Here is a 19,840-nt window from a genome sequence, read left to right as displayed (position 1 = left end):
TATCAGATGTCCACGAATAAAGATCTCACCGCGGCCTTGATCAACCTTCAAGTCATGCCGTAACATCACAACTAACCCTAACTTAGGTTTTTACATTCAGTCACTTCAGCACAATGAGTCAGGACAAACATTTTCATCAAAAACATTATAGAAGAAAAGTTGGAAAGTCTTTTTTATAAGTCTTATTTAGAAACAAAAAATAAATCAGGAAAAAGTAATGCAAAACCATTTAAAGATAAATGTAATAAAAAAATAAAATAAAATAAAATAAAATAAAAATAAGCTGTGTCGATTTTGCGTTTTAATTTGGTGTGATTAATTATGGAAAAAATTATGTATTCAAATTATTAATGCTTTCTAAGCCAAAATTGATGTACGTTTCATTTGATTAATTAATAGGCACATCGAGTAATTAATTAGATTAAATATAATATAATATAATATAATGCAATATAATATAATATGCCAAAATTGATGTGTGATTCATTTGATTAATTAATAGGCACATCGTGTAATATAATATAAAATAATATAATATAATATAATATAATATAATATAATATAATATAATATAATATAATATAATATAATATAATATAATATAATATAATTGTAACGACTAAGACAAATCCAGCACAATTATTTGTTATAGTTAACCAGTAATGGTTTAAAGCTCACTCTGGGGTCTGTCCCCCATCCCCCGAGTTCTCAGTTACAAGTTTTATTGCACTAAAGAATGTTAATTGCCACATGGAAGAGCAAAGAAGAGCAGAGACAAAGAGACATACAGAAAACCTGCATCTTTCCTGCATTAATTTACTATTTATTAATAGACAAACTGTTCTATAAATGAACATGCACATCCCCAGGAAATGGTATCCATTATTACTGTTTGTTGTACTGTACTCAGTATTGTATTCACATGTTTTATGATACATTTAAGGTAACCTCAATTATGCCATGTTTAGTGTCTATGGGTTCGTATCGAGAAGATTTAAATGCTTGTGTATGCGATATGTCGATACCTCATGCAACACATCAGTATTACAAGAATCTTTAATAGTTCTTCTTCAAAAACTCAGCCAGTTAATCTTGCTTGGTCGTAAAAGCCCTGACAGGAGGCGTGTTGTCGCCCGGAAATACAACATCTTCATTGGTCAGGTCAACCCTAAGAGGTGTGACTTTGACCAGAGGTTAAAAGCCAGTGCACAACGCCCCTCCCTCTCTCCTTCTTGCTTCTTGGACGACTGAAGAGACCCCCTTTTGCTCCAGGCCTCTTCAGGCCAAGGCCTGTGGGCCTGTAGGCCTAGGCCTGCAATCCAGCCATGTGCTCATCTATGAGAGAGAGAAAGAACTCTTTCCCCACTAAGAGTCAAATTAACAGCTTAAGCTGTTTCATATTACTTCATCCAACGCAGAAGATACTGACTACAACTTCGGACCGAATCATCAAGGACTCCTCAGCCTGCAAATCCGAAGCTCCTCGACCTAAAGACATCTTGCAAGTATCGTACATTTGAACACTAAACAGCGATTTAGTATTAATTCGTAAACCACCTGTGTCAGCAAAGGTGTTTTATTACTGAGGAAACTGATGATTCTTTTCCAGATTGTCCTTGACTTTTTCCCATAGCTCCATTTTCAGTCCCACTTCCGGTTCAACTCTATCATTGCTCATTTTTACCTACGTATGTGTGTGACCTGCGTGTATGTTATGTGTTTGTTAGTTTAGTTATGTGTTTGTGAGATAGTTAATAAAGATTGTGCACAATACAGGTTTGGTTCTGACTCCGTCTGCTAATAAATTGCCTCTTAAATGATTTAGATCTTGACTACATGCTCTGAGTAGTACTGTACAATAAGAATGTTGTTTTTCCATAACCTGGAAATGAACATTTCTTAAAATTAATAAACAATTAACACTGAGTTTTCACTGGACGAACAGGTTAATTGATTGTAATATTAATTTTAATGTAGCTACATCAAGTTAATCTGATTAACTGATTCACATATTCATAATTAATAATCATAATGAGTTATGAATAATTATTAATATTTTCCCTTTGAGTTAATTCACTACATAATATAATATAACAAATATATCTTTTAAAACTAGAATGACTTTTTTGAAGCATTTCTTCTTTAAAATAATTCTAGCAGAGTTTTCTGTGTATTAGGTTATATCAGTTACCTCACAATTCATTTAGTGTTCTGATTTGAAAATGATTATAAAAAGAAAACAGGTTCATGACATGCTGAAAACTCACATATACAGGAGTGTCTGTCTTCATCGAGACGATACCCACGTCTACAGGAACACTGGAAGGAGCCGGCGCTGTTCTGACACGTGTGATCACATCCTCCGCTGGCAGCCAAGCACTCATCTATATCTGTAATCAGTCAATTTAGTGAACATATGTCTGATATTTCCACACTTTAAGCACCGCAGTGGATATTTGTAAAGTATTTATATACATACTTAAATCACTGGAAATCTGTGGAAATGTTTGAGCGTCATACCGTCACAACTGCATCCATCAGCATTCAGACGATATCCGGCTGTACAGTAACACTCGTAACCTCCAGGATAGTTTGTGCAGTCATGTTCACAACACGAGCTGCCATCGACACACTCGTTTATATCTGACAGACAGAACACACACCTTTACCGTACACGATTACCATGCTTGGTACCATGTAAAACAGGAAATGGCCATATCTAGTTTCCTGTACCGATGCAGGTCTTGTGGTCATCGTCCAGCTGGTATCCTTGGTTACAGCTGCACACGGGTCCATTGGTTGAATGTTCGCAGTGATGAGAACAACCGCCGTTATTATGATCACAGCTGTTTATGATCTCCATCTCGATACCTAACAGAGAAAAACAGATAAAAATACAGACAAGACATTGCTTAAAAGTGCACCGTATACTTTTTCTCATTTTTACCACATATGTGAGAGATGTGTGTTTTCTGACATCAGATCATACTCACGATAGCACTGCTTGCCATCAACACCCAGCTCATAGGCAGCAGGACACACACACATAAAAGATCCTCTAGTGTTATGGCAGCCGTGAGCGCAGTCCGCCTGGCCCGTCTGGCACTCGTCAATGTCTGATGCAAAGAAAACACAGTGTAAACACATGAACACAAAGACATAACTTAGTATGATCTCTGGAGTATGAAGTATATAGTATATATAGTATATTCTATAAGCATGTGACACAAACTCTACAGTCTACACTAAATATAAGTTACCTTCACAGGTCTTGGCATCTTCAGCCAGCTGATATCCTGGACGACACTCACAGCGAGCCTGATCTCCATGCATGCGGCACTCCTGAGAACAACCGCCATTCTGCTCCGCACACGGATTCTCCACTGATGACAGGAGCAGATCGTGTTATTACCATTCATTCAGTTATTAGGATGTTGAGTTTACGTGGGAGAATCTCACAGAACCTGTAAAAACTTGACATATTTCACCCCAAAATCAAAAAAGACAAATTAAGGCAAGACGCACCGAGTGATTAGGGTAAAAAATACATTTAATACATTTAAAAAACTAATAACTAATTTTAAAACATTAACTATCACCATAATTTCCCAAATGATTGATTACATTAAGAACTACACACATTTTTTGTATTACAAGTTTTATGTTTAAATATGCAAATGATGTATTATCTAATTAAATATGCATGCATTTTAAAATTTGCATACATTTCCAGCACAGAAATCTGATCACTGGATAAATCCAAAATTCAAAATTCTTGTTTCATTTTGTTGAAATATCAGCAGGTTTTCACAGAGAGAATTTTGAATATCTCTTTTTTTCACTCCATAAATCAGAAAAAACATTTTCACCAAGTTTTAGGAATAAAATTTTGTATAAAATGTGAATATGTTATATGAACAAACCTCTCTGTTAAAACCTTTAGAAATATTTATTGTAATTGAAATCTACAGATGCAAATAGATAATGTGTAATAAAATAAACACTTAAAAGTGTATTTTGGATGTTTACTTTCCACTAAGTAAAAATATACGTTATGAAAATCTAAATAGCCCAAAATCTCAAAACTGACCAGTGGTTTTGCTTGTAGTGTTTTGCCTTAAAAATTACATTTCGCATAAATACATAATATATTTTTTGCATTGTGTAATTATTTTAAAGACAGTTAAGCACAATTATCCTTGTTGTAATAGCAAGACAATGCAAAATATATATTATTTACATTGTATTTAAATCATTTATAAGTATTTATACATCATGGTAGTAGGCTTTATTTGTTGTACCGCCTTTAATTTATACTGATTTAAATTAAAAAAAACATGAAAAAAATATTTTAGTGAGGATATGAGAAGAAAACGTGCCTTTTAATTGTCATACAAATGATTTGAGGTGAAATGTGACATTTTGTGAGGTAATTTATCATATTTGTACAACGAATTTCACATCATCTTCATCCAGCTGCTCTGACTAACTCCTCTCTCATATTTAGTGTGTTTAACTTGTGTCTGTCCAGCTGCAGTGAAACAATCTGTCCACAGCCAACAATTACACTTTTACAGAATGGCAGAAATTATTCTGCAATCATGATCCTTCATCAGAGCAAGAGACGTCTGTGTTCAACTCAACATGACCTCAGAGACGGGGTGAGAACGAGACAAAGACATGTCCGGGCTGAAGTCACCAGTTTGTGATATTATGTCATCCAGTAAATCAAAGGCAACTTCATCCCAAAGACCAAAATTATATTTTCACTAAATCTCTTTGAGCAGTTCTTGTGATTCTTTGGGAACTTCAAAGGATGAGAGCGCTTGGCTTCAAATACATTTGAACAATAAAACATTAAAAATAATGTTTTAAATTACTTGCACAGTTATACCTCCGGTTCATTCTCTGTCATTAAGACACTTATCAGTATTTTCAGGCATTTGGGAATAGAACTTTTCCTGCATTACATGTCAATGGTGTTTAACAAAAGCTTCTGCAAACAGCTTCATCTGTTAATGACCTGTTAATCAAGCTCTTCAAGGATCTGTGTGTGGAGATTGTTTAAAACTATTAAAACAAACAAAAAAGTTCTGTCATCTTTTACTTACCATTACATTGATACAAACCTGTAGGACTTACTTTATTCATGAAATTCATGAAAAGCACCATAGATGGTTCGTAAAAGTACTCCATATGACTTGCGGTTCTCCAGAAGTCATATGATAACTTTGTTCTCACCAAAATTTCTCACACAAAGTTGTTTGTAAGTGCAAATATCCTCCTAATCCTATGAAATGGGGTTTGGCATCAATAATGTTACACTTGAAGCATTTTCAGTGAGTAACAACTTAAAGGGGACATATCATGAAGATCTGACTTTTTCCATGTTTAAGTGCTATAATCGGTTGCCTGGTGCATCTACCAACCCAGAAAACATGAAAAAGGACAACCCAGTAACTTTGATTTGGTAAGCCTTTCTCTGCAAGCATGTAAAAAAACAAGGCGCTCAGATTTCTCTAGTGACGTAGGGAGGGGAACTTATTATACTGCAATATTACCACCCCTTAATCTGCATGTTTCCACCCACGGCACCTCCATTTTGTTTTCTTTAGAGAAGAGGAAAGGTTGTTGTAGTAGAGTGTTGTTGCCATGCTGTCATTTTACGCCGGACTGCTTCACAAATGAGGGTCAATTCAACGCTGGATTTGCACAAAAGATTAACATGACGGCACATGCTAGTCCATGAGTTGAATCAACTCCACTGCAACTACATAAATTTATCCACTAACCATTCAGAAACATCCAGTTTCATTCTAAAAGTTGTAACTTCTTCCTGAGTCTCTCCATCAGTGTCCGACTCTGGTTTGAACAATGTAAGGCTGAACACCATTACTGACAATCATCATTTTGGCTGCGTGAGATTCTCCAGCTTTGTTGTTGTTGAGCAACCAAAGTGTGAGCTGTTAAAGCTCCGCCCTCTTCTGGAAAGGGTGCCGGGAGCAGCAGCTCATTTGCATTTAAAGGGACACACACAAAAATGGCGTGTTTTTGCTCACACCATAATAGGGGAAAATTTGACAAGCTATAATAAATGATCTGTAGGGTATTTTGAGCTGAAACTTCACAGACACATTCTGGGGACTTATATTACATCTTGTGAAAAGGGGCATAATAGGTCCCCTTTAAATTCTATTCATTGAAAGCTATAGCATGGCTTTCCAAAACTTGCACTTGGTGTTTTTGTCCATTTTGGAGCTTTACAACCCCTAGTTATATGGAAAGAGATGCATGAAAACTTCTACTTTTGTGTCTCACAGAATAAAAAAACATATGGGTTTTGAACATGACAAATAAATGCTTTTTAAAGGAATGCACATCTTATTCTTTTTTTGTAGCTGAGACAGATTCTATAATAACAAAATGGCATAAACTAAACATAAAATGGCACATTTTTATGTCGCATTTGATTGTAACATATTCAGTCCGTCTCCACCTGTGCACTTCTGCTTAAATCCCACTGTCAACAAGAGCTGTAAAACTGTGATCATAAATGTGTCTTCAAGGTCAGAAATCTGTAATACTCATGGGAAGGTCCAACATCAGTGTGGTCAGACTCACATTTGCAGTGTTTCCCGTCCGCATCGAGTCTGTAATCGGGTCGACAGCGGCACTGGAAATGACCCACCGTCTTCTGGACGCAGAAATGCTCGCAGCCTCCGTTCCCAACGCCGCAGGAGTGGACGGCTGAAAACATGCAGACAGAGAGACAGGTGGAGATGCTTTGAGAAGATAACACTGGGCTGTTATTGTTCAATTTCAAGATCAAACGTGTCATAATAAAGGAAAGACTCTTCGTTAAGTGTTTCAATGTCCTGTCAGCATGACTCTATCAGTCCCCGATTCAACACTGAGTTCAAACGACTCTCAGAAACATCAATGACTGAACCAACTAAAACATGAATGAAGGAACTCATTGAAAATCACTTTAAACTTCTCAATCAGCACACAAACAGCAGACAGATTTGTGCCAGAAACACAATTTATTTCATAATCAAATTGCTTCCTTCCTCTGTCCTCAGTGTGTCTGATTATCTCTTTCTTTCTGTTTCTTTCATTTTGTCTTTAGAGGACTAAAATACATCAGTTAGATTAAAATGTTTTTCTTATGATAACATCTAAATGAACTTGTTTTATTCAAGTCAATGCAATTATTTAAAGGAATAATTCACAGAAAAATGAAAAAATCTGACATCAATTACCCTCAGGTTTCTTTAAAATATTTCTTTCAATAGATAGAACGATAGAATGATAGACAGACAGACAGAACGATAGATAGATAGACAGACGGATGGATGCATGGATGGATGGATGGAACGATAGAGCGATAGATAGAACGATAGATAGATAGATAGATAGATAGATAGATAGATAGATAGATAGATGGACGGATGGAGAGATAGAACAATAGAATGATAGAATGATAGATAGATAGATAGATAGATAGATAGATAGATAGATAGATAGATAGATAGATAGAACGATGGATGGATGGATGGATGGAACGATAGATAGAGCAATAGATAGAACGATAGAACAACAGATAGATAGACAGACAGAACGATAGATAGAATGATGGATGGATGGATGGATGGATGGATGGATGGAACAACAGATAGAACGATAGATAGAACGATAGATAGAATGATAGATAGAACGATAGATAGAGAAACGGACAGACAGACAGAACGATAGATAGATAGAACGATGAATGGATGGATGGATGGATGGAACGATAGATAGAACGATAGATAGAATGTTAGAACAATAGATAGATAGACAGACAGACAGACAGACAGACAGAATGGATGGATGGATAGATAGATAGATAGATAGATAGATAGATAGATAGATAGATAGAACAATGGATGGATGGAACATTAGATAGAATGATAGATAGAATGTTAGAACAATAGATAGATTGACAGACAGACAGAACGATGGATGGATGGATGGATGGATGGATGGATGGAATGATAGATAGAACGATAGAACCATAGATAGAACAACAGAACAATAGATAGATAGATAGATAGATAGATAGATAGATAGATGATAGAACGATGGATGGATGGATGGAACGTTAGAATGATAGAATGTTAGAACAATAGACAGACAGACAGACAAACAGAACGATAGATGGATGGATGGATGAATGGATGGATGGATGGAACAATAGATAGAACGATAGAACGATAGTACGATAGAACGATAGAACGATAGATAGATAGATAGATAGATAGATAGATAGATAGATAGATAGATAGGTTATAACAAATATATATGATTTTGGGATGAAATATGAAACTGTGCAGGTTGCGGTTCGTTTGGCTGACAGCGTGTCTTACCAATGCAGGTGCGTCCGTCCACATGCAGTCGAGATCCAGCGTTACACTGGCAGTGATACGAACCCCTGGTGTTCACACACTTGTGCTGGCAGCCACCGTTATGCACCTGGCATTCGTCAATATCTTCAGGGAACATATAAACACACAATTTAACTATTGTGTTATGAAACATTTATCAGATTCAGTTAGGTTCCGGTACCAGTACGGCTTTAATTCACCCCTGATTCATGCACACAATTGCAGTTGGTCCAAATTCAAAACAGAATCTGCTGGCCTGGGAAAAAACATCTGACATCGTGAGTAAATAAAAATCCAAACTCCTTTTGTATAAACTCAAGCTGTGAGACTACAAACAAACAGAGAGAAGTGGCCATTTGTTTCATTTGCTTGCCATGAAGATTAAGAGCGACAAACTACAAAAAAGAGAAAACAAGTACATTCATGGTTCACTGAAATGTAGGTTCTCAAACAGTTTTGTGGCTTTGAAAGCTGCGCTGCCCACTGAGACCAGAGCTAATAGAGTCACGGCCTGTTGAGAAAGACACTGTTACTGCACTGAGATCAGTGTTCAGACTGACACGCTCCACTGCCACAGCTACTACAGTGTCTTTCCCATGTCGCCTGACTTCATGAGTGTAAACTCATTTAAATTACAAGGGAAATTGGTTCAGTGACGGTAACAGTTGGTCATATACAATACCGGTCAAAAGTTTGGAAACATTAAGGTTTTTTTTAATGTTTTTGAAAGAAGTCTCTTAATCTCACCAAGCCAAGGCTGCACTTATATGGTCAAAAATACAGTAAAAACAGTAAAAATGTGAAATATTATTACGATTTTAAAGAACTGTTTTCTATTTGAATATATTTTAAAATGTAATTTATACCTGTGATCAAAGCTGAATTTTCAGCATCATTACTCCAGTCTTCAGTGTCACATGATCCTTCAGAAATCATTCTAATATGAAACATTTCTTATTATTAATGTTAAACACAGTTGTGCTGCTTAATATTTTTGTAGAAACTTTTTTTTTTTTTTTTCAGGATTCTTTAATGAAAAGAAAGTTCAAAAACAGCATTTATTTTAAACAGAACTTTTTATAAAATTTTATAAATTTCATAAATGTCCTTTTTTGATCAATTTAATGTGCCTTTGCTAAATAAAAGTATTATTATTATTTTTTAAAACTTACTAACCCCAAACTTTTGAATGGCAGTGTATCATGATTTTATGATTGATGATCATTCAAAAAAAACAAAAAAAAAAAACATTGATAATAATAAGAAATTATCTTAGAATGATTTCTGAAGGATCATGTGACACTGAAGACTGAAGTAATGGCTGCTGAAAATTCAGCTTTGCATCACAGAAATAAATTACATTTTAAAATATATTACAACCGAAACCAGTTAATTTAAATTGTAATAATATTTCACATTTTTACTGTTTTTACTGTATTTTTGCTCAAATAAATGCAGCCTTGGTGAGATTAAGAGACTACTTTCAAAAACATTTAAAAACCTTAATGTTTCCAAACTTTTGACTGGCACTGTTTGTGTGTGTGTGTGTGTATATGTGTATATATATATATATATATATATATTATATATATATATATATATATTACATCTTTACTGTCATATATGTCAAAAAATTGAATTAGATGCTGTGATTCATCATAACTATATTGTTCCAACTATATTGTTCATCATAACTACATTGTTGTAACTCCAACTATATTGTTGATTTTTAAATTGTAAACATACTACATTTAAATACAATTTTTTTTTTTTTTTTTTTTTTTTGTGAAGAAGCTTCCCAACACTGTAAGTCACAGCTCAGAACAGTTCTAGAATAAATTTTTATGCCACATTCTTGCTGCTTGATTCAGAATAAATAAACATGAACCATGAATCAAACACAACCAGTCGACTTTTGTTGATTTGACCATAAAAATCAAGACCAGATTGGCAGGCGCTCCTGAGGGTGTCCTCTCCTTCTAAGAGGAAAAATCCTAAAAAAATCACAACTCTCTAGATCCATACGATTCCCCTGCAGGTCTCTTTAGCGTGTGCGCTGCTTACTCTGCAAACAAAACCTGAGAGACGCCGCCAATGCAAGCGCCACTGACTCCAAAAAGAACAAATGAGGTTCGTGTTAAAGTGACCTTTGACCTATAATAAACTAATGACCAGCTTTGTGTTACTGTCACCTCATGACATCACCACAGGAGATGTTTTCATTGGCCAGTTTTCCATTAATAGCTGCAATCCTGTAATAGGAGCCAAATGGAATATACAATTTTCCTTCACAAAGATTCATGTGTGCGTTTAATCCAAATCAGGGTTTGGACAAAACTTCTTTAGTTGAAGTTATTTAAATGTGGTAACAATCTTTTGATACACTTCACCAGCCGAGCTCAATTTTGACTCTCATGGCACTATAGGATAGCTGGCACTAAACAGTACATAAACTCGTCTGGTAATGGGAACCAGCCGGTTGTTCACCTACGTGGAATCTTAATTACTGACTGGGACGCCAGGAGGCCAAAATAATCACAGGCTTCCTGCAAAGCATGAAGATGTTTGTTTTTTGCTGCAAATATATAAAAATAGGTTAAATAATACATATACACTTTTTTTTGCATTTTGAATATTAAGCACATTTTCTCATTTATTTTGTGAGTAATTATACATCAAGGTGGTATTTGTTATACTGCCTTTAATTTGATTTAAATAAAAACTTTATAAAAAAAAAAAATTATTAATCTTTTAATGAGAATTTGAGAGGAAAATATGGCGTTTAATTGTCATGAAAAAAAAACATTAGTCCTAAAAATAGGATGTCTATATACACGAATCTGGATAAACTGATAATCACAATCTTTTTGTTTGAAACAGAGATCACAATTCTGAATAGACAACTAAACAAAATAACGTCATTTACTAGAGGTTCTGACAAAATGTTAATTGTCTTTTTAAAAATATTTATTAATTTGAATGAATTATTTTTTTAAAAAAGGTTTGAATGAATGATTCAATGATTGTTTCATTACTAGATGAATCAGTGCTATTAAACAAATCTCTTGAATGAATGTGTGGAGCCCCGTACATGACATGCAAGAAAAAAAGTAAAGATTTACTAATTCATTCCCTCGATTTACTAAATCGTGCGCACGATTTACTATTTTAGTTCCCTCGATTTGCTAAATCGTGTGCACAATTTAATATTTTGTTCCCTTGACTTCCTAAATTGTGTGCACGATTTACTAAATCGTTCCCTCAATTTGCTAAAACAATGGCAACATTTACTATTTCGTTCCCTCAATTTGCTAAATAATGCGCACGATTTACTATTTTTTTCCCTTTGACTTACTAAATTGTGCGCACAATTTACTAAATCATTCCCTTGATTTGCTAAAACGTCAGCAAGATTTACTAATTCATTCCCTCAATTTGCTAAAATGGCAAGATTTACTATTTCGTTCCCTCGATTTGCTATATCGTGTGCATGATTTACTAATTCGTTCCCTCGATTTGCTAAATTGTGCACACGACTTACTAATTCCTTCCCTCGATTTGCTAAATCATGCACACTATTTACTAATTTGTTCCCTCGATTTGCTAAATCGTGCACACAATTTACTAATTCGTTCCCTCGATTTGCTAAATCATGCACACGATTTAATAATTCATTCCCTCGATTTGCTAAATCGTATGCACGATTTACTATTTTGTTCCCTCGACTTGGAAATCGTGCGCAGGACTAATTCGTTCCCTCGATTTGCTAAATCGTGCGCACAACTTACTAATTCATTCCCTCGATTTGCTAAATCGTGCGCACAACTTACTAATTCATTCCCTCGATTTGCTAAATCGTGCTCACGACTTACTAATTTGTTCCCTCAATTTGCTAAATCGTGCACACAATTTACTAATTCGTTCCCTCGATTTGCTAAATCATGCACACGATTTAATAATTCATTCCTCAATTTGCTAAATCGTATGCACGATTTACTATTTTGTTCCCTCGACTTGGAAATCGTGCGCAGGACTTACTAATTCGTTCCCTCGATTTGCTAAATCGTGCGCACAACTTACTAATTCGTTCCCTCGATTTGCTAAATCGTGCGCACAACTTACTAATTCATTCCCACGATTTACTATTTCATTCCCTCGAATTCCCATCGTCATTTGCGGGGCTCCGTATCAATGATTCAATATTTATTTAAAGCATCAATTTACTTTCAAAAGGTGATTTACCCTATTTTATATCCGAACCATAAACTTTTATCCCAGTACTTCTGTGATAATTTTAATTATTGTAAGACAGAAATGATGATACTGTGTGGTTGAAAAGACTGTTTGTGAAGCTGTTTCATACCTAAACATGACAACTGCTCTCTCTGGATCAAAACGCAGATCTGAATGTTTGCTGTGATCATACTTGCCAAATTTTTAATAGACATAGCCGAATCAATGTCATTTAGGAATATGATCGCGCGGATGTTTGATTTGAGATCCCAATCTTTTACTGATTAATTGTGCAGCTCTAGTTTGAGACAAACTCGCATTCTCTTCTGAAACTCTAGAGGAGACATTGCAAAAGTCTCCATTTGTTCTCTTTGCTTAATTAATTTGTGATTTTCTTTCCAATGGTAAGAACTTCAAACGAACCTCAAACTAATTTGACTTTTTGAACAGTCTCTTTAATATTTAATTTCCCACTGATGTGGCATCTTTCAGCAAATCACCCCAGATTCTGGTTATAATATCAGCCTGGAAAGCACATGTGATGTTGCCAATTGCTATTGCAGTAGCCAAAACACAATATTCACCAATTTTTCTGATTACTTCAGCCCACTTAACTCCAATATCTGGCTTAGCTCTTCAAAGGTTAGTTCTGGTTCATCTGTCACTGGAATCAGGGTAACCCACACGCAGTAGTAATATGCGTGCTGATTGTGAGCCACTGATTCATACGTGTGCCAGAAAAGAAAAGCTGGCAGACGAGCACTGATTTTCCATCCACACTGCTGTTTGGTTTGGGTTTGAATTAAATTACCAAGAAATGTTTCCCCACATTGGTGAAAGCATTTGGTTTGGCTTCTATTGAATACTCTGGAACACTTAAATAGTGTTTATAGATGTACCTCGAGGCACGCTGAGTCAGTGGAGGAAGTTCCCGACTGTGTTCTGCATTGCCTCTAAAATACTGGTGACAAATGACCTTATACTGTAAACAAAATATTCTATAATGACAACTGTGAAAGTCTGTGACATTTTAAACATGTAAATAATCACTGATGTCTGCTAATCATTTTAGCGATCAAGATTTACACCTGTGAGATGATAATAAAACCAGCAAAAAATAAAAAATAAATAAATAAATAGACTTGTATTAAAGGAGATAACTCAGAATACCCTAGAAACAACATGGCAACACTCACAACATCTTAAAAACCAGAACTGATTTGTATTTTATAGGAATTTTATATGTGTTTGAATTTCACAAAAGTCAAACATAATATGTATATCAGTTTTGTTATTGTTAAATATAATTAAAACTATAAAAAAATCATTAATTTAAATAAATCTGAAATATATATATAATGAAAAATATATATTAGATAAAAATTAAAAAATTAAAAATGTTACCTCTAGGCAACTATCTCAAGTAAATAAGTTTTAATATAATTAACAAATATAAATATTTCTAGACATATCAGAACACCTTTTCCATTATATTTCTTAAGATGAAGATTGCTCTGCGAGTTTAAATGGACCAATAAATGTTCTCACCTGGTATCTGGTATCCCATAATGAATCGGTTGTATCCATAGAAACAGTGCGGCCTATGGCAGTTTCTCAAATGATGCCAATGGCCAGAATAATAGGCCACATCAACTGGATGAAAATTAACCCCAATACACATGAGACAAAACATTAACCAGCCTTTCATGATTTACAAGATATTTAATCATAAATATCTGATTGAAAAAGCAGCAAATGTCTCATGAAAGTTCAAGCAGTCTGAGAGGGAAGGACTGAAACACAAGGTTTTATTCCCTCCCTGCCTGTGAAATACCCTTAATCTGACACTCTCTCTCCTCCTTCTCCCTCAATTATTTCACATCCCTTTTGCACAGTTTATTATTTTAAGTGGAATTAATTCTGCTGTTCTCATTTTGTCTAACATGAGGTTATTCATAAGGATTCTGATTGTCCGGCTTGATTCAGATTGGTCAATCTGTTTATTCTGTGGTCCTATATTTTCATGATCATCCTGTTCCTTTACAAAATTTAAAACTGGTTAATTACGGGATCATCTTAACACATAAACAATGTGTTGTCATATATACCTGTGCATGAAGCCTGCAGCCTGTATATTCTGGCATTCAAATGCATATAAAATATGTGAAGCAGGAACTGGTTTAATATGAAAGAGTTCTAAGATCTAAACCATCTGTAGGATGAATACAAATATCTGAAACATCAGAAAGATGAATAAATCTCTAAGTGGCATGTTTCAGATGTATATGAAGAACCAGAAAGAGAAACTATCTCCTGAGGCCAAACACATTACAGTAATAATCACACACACATACACTTGTATATGTGGTTTACGGGGACTCTCCATAGGCGTAATGGTTTTTATGCTGTACAAACTGTATATTCTATCCCCCTACACCTAAACCTACCCATCACAGAAAACTGTCTGCATTTTTGGAATTTCGAAAAAAAACACAGTTTAGTATGTTTTTTAAGACATTTGGTTTATGAGGACACAGGAAGTGTGAACCATGTTTACGTTGTAATACCCATGTTATTATACATAAACCTCATACCTTATACATGTCCTCATAAACCATGTATACAAGAACACACACAGTGAAAGGCGTTTGTACAAGCAGAGAAACTGGGTTAAAGTTTGAACAAATTCCAGTGTATTTGATGATTTTCAGAGCCACGTGATTTAACCAGTGATTAGACTGTGGCATAAATTAACAGAATAAATAATAACATCTTCTGTTTGTCACGCTGAACGCCACCAGAGGGCACTCCTTCCGTCTCCTTTGCTACCTCATCATGAACTCCATTTCCCAGCAGCCATTGCCTGACTCATGTGTGATTATGTTCAGCAGTCTTTGATTACCTTGTTTAGCTCACTCATTCATTGTGAAGTCTTGTTTGTGTTACAACTGCAATTCTGAGTGTTCATCATCCATCCATCCATCCATCCAACCATCATCCATCCATCCATCCATCCATCCAACCATCATCCATCCATCAAACCATCATCCATCCATCCATCCATCATCCATTCATCTATCATCAATCATTAATCATCCATCCATCCATCATCCATCCATCCATCCATTTAACACACCATCATCCATCATCCATCCATCAATCAATCCATCCAAACATCATCCATCCATCACCCATCCATCCAACCATCATCCATCCATCCATCATCCATCATCCATCATCCATCCATCCATCAATCCATCCAACCATCATCCATCCATTCATCCATCTTCCATCCATCCTTCATCCATCCATCCATCCATCATCCAACCAACCATCATCCATGCATCCTTCATCCATCAAACCATGATCAATCCATCCATCATCCATCAAACCATGATCAATCCATCCATCATCCATTCAACCATAATCCATCCATCCATCCATCAAACCATCATCCATTCATCCATCGTTCCATCCATCCATCCATCCATCCATCCATCCATCCGATACAAGAGTACAACCCATATATAATTAATACATTTTTTTCAAGAAAATCTGACAAAGGACATGTCCAATAAATAAAGTTTTGCAATGATCAACAGAGAGGATCTTTGTACTTTGCACATCTGTCTTCTGCACAAACATTTGCTAAATAGGCTTATTATTATGCATCATTTATAATAATAGTGAATGTCCAGCATTTTGGTAAAATCAGAGTTCTACTGTAGATTTCTGCATGAGATTCCAAATTGGAATTCTGACTCCAAGTAACATTTTATTCCACTTTTCCAACAGGAAATTGTAAATTCAGAATTTCCTAGCTGAATGGAACAAACAGGAAATAAAGTTCTGATGATAGAGCTGGAATCACAAGAACAGCTTTAGATAAAGCAGCTTTGCTAACAGCCTCTGTTTGTTGAAAAAGCATGAACTGCACAGAGAAACCGAGAGTAGGACTGCACAATTAATCGAATTTCTAATCACGATTAGGATTACGGATGCCATGATTTCGTAATCATTCAAAGGCGCAATTACAAAGAAAAATTTCCACTTACACTATTCTGTGTGTTTAAGACGTGTGTTATGAGCATGTCACGTTGTGAGAGGTGAATCACGACTACTTCACAATGTAAAAGGTCTAACCCAGCATAAAAGGCGCTACTAGTGACGTAGGTGTACGCTGATATGTCGAACACACGCAAAACACCAGCACCCGCCATTTTTAAAAAGCTGTGTACACAGCTTATATATTTACTCCACGAACTAACTCTACAAACATGGAAAACAGTGATAGATGGACCTCTGAACCGTACACTAAGGAGAAAATCCAGGGCGACTTTAAGCAGACCAAGCGAAACATGATTATGTATTTGTGCTAAGCTAGCGACACTGGGCATAAACCACACACGGCAAAAGCTAATACTTTTTCATATACTGTCTACTTTCTTTGTATAACAGTTCTATCTAATAACGTATTAGACAGGACTGTTAAACAAATCATAAACTAATGAAGACGGAGAATGTGAGCACTGTGTGCTCAGGATCTGTCTGAACTGTTCTCAGTGCCGTCAAAATAAAAGTAACAACAACAAGCGCAGTTAACGTCACTTCAGGCCCTAGGGGAACACTAGTTCTCGGGGAACCACACTGGTGGCAAAAGCCCCTATTATTATACAATACATATGTTGACTTTTTTTATTATTATTATTTAAAGAAGAAACCAAACCAATATATAGTTGACATTTAAGGTTTAATGCTATAGAAAAACAATAAAAATTTGTGTTTTCAGATTGTTTATATATACACACATATATACATATATATACAAAAATATGGCATGCAGTTGCTTCAAAGAGTGGTATAAAGCTATTCAATACATCATTCGATGTAAATTGTGATAATCGTAATTAATAATCGCAGTTACAATTTCAAGGGAATAATCGACAATTATGATTTTTGTCATAATCGTGCAGCCCTAACAGAGAACAGACAGGACTCACCCTGGCAGGTCTTGCCGTCCTCCTTGAGCTCCTGACCTGCGGGACACTTGCAGTAGAAACTGCCAATAGTGTTACAGCACAGAGCTTCACACCCTCCATTGGTCTCTTCACACTCGTTCACATCTGACAGTGAGAGAGAACAAACATATTACAGTCTGAAATACAGATACAGATTCTTTACAGATTTGGACAATCGCCTCCATGTGCTTCCAGATGTTTATGATTTGGAGACATATGAACATATTTATACAGATCAGTTATGAAATTTTTTATATAGAGAGATCAGATGCATAAAAGACACAACTGCATAGGTCATCTGAGGTCTCAACAAGCGCTTATTGGTGGAAATTCATTGCCAAGCTAAAACATAATATTTTGTTTCCATGCAGTCTTTCCATCTCAAAAACAATCTAATATAGTCGGAATAAAAGAGATTTTGCCCATGACAGTCTGCTGCCAATGAGTAAATCATGTGTGTAATTAAAGACACGTTTAGCTGTTCTTCACTTTAACTGAATTTGACAATAATGTTTTTTTGATTATTTAGTTGAAGCTACTGAAAACTGGACCGTCGGTTGAGTTTTTACTGGAAAGCGCTCATGAGAAACCCGTCACTTGGAGAGTTTTAGTTTCCATATCTTTCAGCTTTATGAGCATATTGATGCTTGTAATGTCAGAAGGTTTGATGCATTTTGGGTATGAGAAAATACAAGTACTATACAATTATTAAAGACAAAGTTTCTCCTTCAAAATGTGGTCAAAAAGAAGTAGGAAGAGCAGTTAGTGATTCTCTCCATGTTCAACAAAACCGCTTCTTTTTTCCAGTGGACACAAATCATCTCAATGGGATGGCGAGAGATGTTTCAGCATTTAATTGGCACAATCACTGACCTCAAACCACTTTAAGTTCATCAAAAAGGGGGAAAAAAAATTAAATAGCTGGAAAATTGTGTCCTTCAACAGGCCAAGCAGCCTCACAGTGAGAAGTTTCACCATTCATTCAGGTTTCAACGCACATCCAGCTCTCACATTCAAACACATGGAGATGTTTATTAGAAAATCGGTTTGTCGGTTTCCCAAAACATTATTTCAATAAAATCCTCACCACAACAAATTGGCCCCTAAAGAGCCGAGCGATGTGTGCAGGAGGAGGGAATTAAACATAATGAATCAGTGAATGGAATTCCTGCCGGACGTGATCACACCATTACACATGTAGACAACTTTGGGGGTTCATAAATCTTCGAGAAAGATGCAAGAAGGAAAATCTGCTCAATATGTAATAGTTTGACATGCAAAGATAGAAATACAATGCATAGAATTCAAAATGGAAGTTAATGCATTATGGAAATAAAGACTAGGTTCAAACCACACCTCTAATATGAGAATATCAGTTTTGTTCATTGTTCATGTTAACGACTGCATTAACTAATGGCTAATGTTTACAACCAATATTGTAAAGTGTTAATGATGTTTAAGTCAATCCTGCAAAGCATAAATGATGTCCAATACTTTCCATTATATTCAGAATAACATGAGTGACAGATTAGTAATTCATAATGTCAACCTTCACATACAGTTGTCTTCATCCAGACTGTAACATCAACAAGGAAATGGAGATGAACCACGTTCCTTCACTGAGAGGTCATAACCCCTTTCATGACCCGAGGCCAACCTGCTGGTCAAGGACATGAAAGAGACACCCTGGAGGAACAGCAGCGCTTTCTTTCATCAGGGGATCCTGCGTTAGGCCACACGTGGGGTCTGAAGGGTGTACCCGGCAGTGTTCAGGGTCAGTGAGGTCAGGGGTCATGTCCACATAATGAAGTCTGGCAAGTATTAGGTGCACTGTGTAACTTACACTGACAATGAACTAATCAATCCCAAAAAACTGAACATTTACAGAAACTAAAGTTCTAAAACAGCTCATTTAGAAACCATCATAGTGTTTATCTCAGTATATTCACTTCATAATCATATGATTGACAACTTTTATACATCAAAATCTCTTCCATTAACACTATTGCTCCTAAAAGCACGCTTTAGTATTTTTTCCATTCATTTTTTGAATAGAGATTTTTAAAAAGTCTTTGTTAAGTGTGTACCAAACCAAGCAGTTACGAGATAAATCACAACACTACAAACTTTGATTAGAAGCAAAAAAAAAAAAAAAAAAAAAAA

The 19,840-nt window shown here is 35.6% G+C and overlaps 1 protein-coding gene across 2 annotated transcripts in view; it reads right to left on the bottom strand.

Annotated features, from left to right (window-relative positions):
- Window positions 1-19,840, bottom strand: part of megf6b (multiple EGF-like-domains 6b) — a 74,591-nt gene that overhangs the window by 17,281 nt on the left and 37,470 nt on the right. Inside the window, exons 5-12 of one of the 2 annotated variants that reach the window (XM_051912808.1) lie at window positions 17,660-17,782; window positions 8,409-8,531; window positions 6,622-6,747; window positions 3,261-3,383; window positions 2,994-3,116; window positions 2,734-2,871; window positions 2,521-2,643; window positions 2,268-2,390 (exon numbers count right to left, since the gene is read on the bottom strand). In XM_051912808.1, the coding sequence (XP_051768768.1) occupies window positions 2,268-2,390; window positions 2,521-2,643; window positions 2,734-2,871; window positions 2,994-3,116; window positions 3,261-3,383; window positions 6,622-6,747; window positions 8,409-8,531; window positions 17,660-17,782 (1,002 nt within the window). Of the gene's footprint in view, window positions 1-2,267; window positions 2,391-2,520; window positions 2,644-2,733; window positions 2,872-2,993; window positions 3,117-3,260; window positions 3,384-6,621; window positions 6,748-8,408; window positions 8,532-14,207; window positions 14,383-17,659; window positions 17,783-19,840 lie in introns of those variants that run through there. The other variant, XM_051912810.1, reaches the window with a different exon arrangement.

Source organism: Ctenopharyngodon idella, chromosome 11 (assembly GCF_019924925.1).
Source record: "Ctenopharyngodon idella isolate HZGC_01 chromosome 11, HZGC01, whole genome shotgun sequence".
Classification (NCBI taxonomy): domain Eukaryota; kingdom Metazoa; phylum Chordata; class Actinopteri; order Cypriniformes; family Xenocyprididae; genus Ctenopharyngodon; species Ctenopharyngodon idella.
Note: the sequence above shows the minus strand (reverse complement) of the source record. Positions and strands in the feature narration are given on the sequence as shown.